At 40.6% G+C, this 3,683-nt stretch overlaps 1 protein-coding gene across 1 annotated transcript; it reads left to right on the forward strand.

Annotated features, from left to right (window-relative positions):
* The first annotated feature begins 2,585 nt into the window (after positions 1-2,585).
* Positions 2,586-3,257, forward strand: LOC147418642 (uncharacterized). Its single transcript, XM_086506216.1, has one exon. It carries the CDS (start codon positions 2,586-2,588, stop codon positions 3,255-3,257), a length of 672 nt encoding a protein of 223 aa, XP_086362342.1.
* Positions 3,258-3,683: the final 426 nt, after the last annotated feature.

Below are 3,683 nucleotides of genomic sequence, written 5' to 3' on the forward strand. Positions count from 1 at the left end.
TGACTTTAGTCAGAGTGATTACATGTGAGGAGTGATTACATTTGACTTTAGTCAGAGTGATTACATGTGAGGAGATGCATATACCCGTCTAATTGTATTACAAGAGACTAAATCCCCCTCCATTTGCTAAAAATAGCTGTGAGCTTCTTAGCCTTCCCATCATCAATGCACTCCAAGCAAAGACATCCCAGACATGAAGTGTGACAAGGTTCTAAGCATGGTAATTCTTTCATCAGGTTAAATTTCAAGCTCTAGTGCCTACGTGGCACTAGCGAATGCCCTTGATGTTACAAATCTTCAAGGGCATTCGCTGGAGCCACATACGTCACTCCTACTCAAAAAATATCACCTTTTGAATGCAAATACTAGGAAATTACCATAATGAAGCCGCCTACCTTCTATTTTTCATTCAAGGAATTTCCACTGAATTGCTTGCTTTTTATTTGAAGAAGGTTCCATCACTAATCCGTTGACTTCTATTGTAAGGAATGTCTTTGAATTTGAGGCTCTACATGCCAACCCGTCAATAGCATTTAATGCTTCTACAAGGTTACCAAATTTGGTTGCCAAGAATGTCTCTTACCAACAACCCCGGACTAGCAATCTTCTCATGAAATCTTTCCCCATGTCTTTTTCTATGTAAGCCAATGCCTACACAACGCAAGCATAGGTAACTAAAAGCCCTCATTTTGCATTGTCCTAAAACCATCTAAAAGCAACCTGGCAACTAAAACCTAAGCCTAACCCTACCGGCCATATCCTATAATCAATGCACTCCCAAGATATTCCTTTTTACCAAAATATTATGGCTGGACGATGGCCGAAAAGTGGTCGGAAAATGGCCAATTGGTTAGTCGGTGGTCGAAAGTCTTCCTCGATCGTTCTCCTGTCGGGCATATGCCCTACAATTAATGCACTCCAAGAGTTGATATTCCAGAATATACACATACCATACCTCTCAGCATTATGAATCCCATTATATGTTTAATATCTTTTGTAGCCTACACTTTTCTAGCTTTTAAGACTCCTAAGCTTGCAATTTCAATGGTTTTACAAGAATAACACATGGAATCCATGTCTACAAATTGCCAAACACAGTGTCATTTTTGGCAATAATTCATGTGCCCTAGCAACCTTCTGATGAGTTTTTTTGCCACTTTCATAGGTACATTTGCATGGGAAGCCCTCATATTGCATCGAACCATCTTTCTCAAAGTTGAGCTCCAAATGACCAAAATTTGCTTAGAAAGCAGCTCAACACATTGTAGGCTTTTGAAAATAACAACACTCAGCCTCCATATCCATAAATGGTGCAACCGTGATAACCATTTTTGAATAAGCCTTGTGTAGGCATGGACTAAGGATCCAAGTGTAGTGGACCCTTGGTGGTACAAGGCAACACTAAGTATCATTCGTTGAGTACATTAAATATCTAGATTCTTTTACTGCCCCTCTCAATGTTATAATAAAGATTATAAGGATCTTTGCCTTTCAAGGATGCATGTGGATTTCAAACTAGTTTGAGGGAAAACTAGTTGGACAACCTGGATTTATGCCAAAATATAGGATATTCACCAAAATTCACAACTAAAATGCCCAATATTTTACTTTGAGAATAAAGGTTCCACCATATTACAACCGATATTTTTCATTTTCAACCGGGAAATTTACACTACAAATTAGGATATGTAAGCACTAATCACAACATATGCTTTAAGTAGGCATTGCTGATTCAAACAAGACCATGCACTAGATCCATTCAAAACTTCCTAGGGCCTATTTCCCTTGAAATTTTCCCCTTCTGAGCATACCTTATAGTCAGAGCACTCCATGGGACAACATGGAGGGAAGGGAGGTTCTTTAGGACATGTTGGACCTTAGCAGGGTCAATGCATGCTAAGGTGGTACACTTTTTGTGGTTAAAACCAAAGTGGGAATGCTTGTTCTTTTAGCACTTGCAAACCTTGAAAATTTTAAATGTGGAGAATATTGTAGGGTTTGAGGGAAAACAATGAAGACGAAAGGGGACGTAGCCCGACTATCATGCCACTAGTGGAGAGAGAGAGAGAGAGAGAGAGAGAGAGAGAGAGAGAGAGAGAGAGAGAGAGAGAGAGAGAGAGAGAGAGAGAGAGAGAGAGAGAGAGAGAGAGAGAGAGAGAGAGAGAGAGAGAGAGAGAGAGAGAGAGAGAGAGAGAGAGAGAGAGAGACCACAGAGTGCGAGAGAGAGGATCTTTGCAAGCTTGAAGAAGATGGCTCTCACAAGAACAAAATCACCATGGATGTTGAGAAACATGTTGCCTAAAGAATTAGGCGCTGAGGTGCAAAAAACATTAGGACCTTGAACAACAGGGGAGACAAGATTTAGGGTTAAGTAAATTCCACTATCATAATAAAGAAGAGCATTACGTCGACATCTACATGGATCATTTTGTGACTTTGTGGTGCAAGTTTACGGGTTGCATGTGAGGTATTTTGTGTGTGAAGCAGGTGGTCATTGGCATGCCCCCAAAATTGAATATTCACGCCAATCAACGTTTTATTGCAGTAAGGAACAGTTCCATCAGGAACATGGCCTATGGGTTACAATGTTCAAAGAGGTACATTGTAATAAAGCATTGAAGCCAGAGTACTATGAGGCATTCATGCTGCAACACCATAAGGTATACCAGGAGCCTCCCATAAATTACATTGTCTCTATTGCCTATGCCCGTGCTTTTGTTCTAGAAAATTGTAAAGCCAATAACACAACTCGGAAGAGCCCAACAAATAATAAAGACTGGGAAAGAAAACCTATTGCTTGGGCCATGTTCACTAAAGAATATGTGGCCAATGTCATTAAAAAAAACACTCTTGCCCAGAAAGTTGATAGGTGGAGAGAGGCCAATGGGGCCACACACGTTGTGGCATCACCTCTACTCAATGTGAAGCTTGAAGGGAAGCATGAGGTAGAAGAAGTTTCCATCGTAAATGTGGATTTGCACGACCATATCTTGGCAGCAAAGAAAATGGTTAGCACCTTCAGTGAGAGGGTTCACGAGAAGAAAGAGCAGCTGCAGAGAATGAATGTAGAGTTGGAGGCAGCAGAGGTAGACGTGTGCAGAGAGGAAGGTCTCTTAAATGGAGGATCTATATTTCAAAAGAAGCTAGCAGATTCTCAGTGCCAATTGGAAGCAATACAGACAGTGGGTGAAATTGCAAACACGAAGGAAATCATAAGACTCTATGCTGACATTAAAGATGTGAAGGAAGTTCTATAGCTTCTAGGAGCTTTAAAGTTGCCTGACTATGAGAAGCGTGGGACAACTTGCCACATTTGCTTGCGTGTTCTTGAAAAATGCTTTGTTCGTATTCAAGGGGGTCTAAGTACTTCCATATATTGTGGTTTCTTATGTGTAGATAGAGACGGATAGGGTGTAATAATTGCTTGAGCAGGATGTCCGTAGGCTTGAGTTTTGCAAAGACATACTTAAAAAGCTAAGGCAAAATCATGTATACACAATTCATCCATTTCCATTGTCTGACAGTCACAACTCAAGTTGTCTCATCATCGATGATGTTTGTGCATCATGTGGCTTGGGATTTCCTCACAACAATGAGGTAAAGTGGGTGTTTGTATGCTTCAATGCAAACACCCTACCACCTCTTATGCTTTGCACATATGTGTGGAAATTGAGATACGTCCA

The sequence above is a fragment of the Adiantum capillus-veneris genome, chromosome 29, assembly GCF_014529385.1.
Source record: "Adiantum capillus-veneris isolate H3 chromosome 29, ASM1452938v2, whole genome shotgun sequence".
Classification (NCBI taxonomy): domain Eukaryota; kingdom Viridiplantae; phylum Streptophyta; class Polypodiopsida; order Polypodiales; family Pteridaceae; genus Adiantum; species Adiantum capillus-veneris.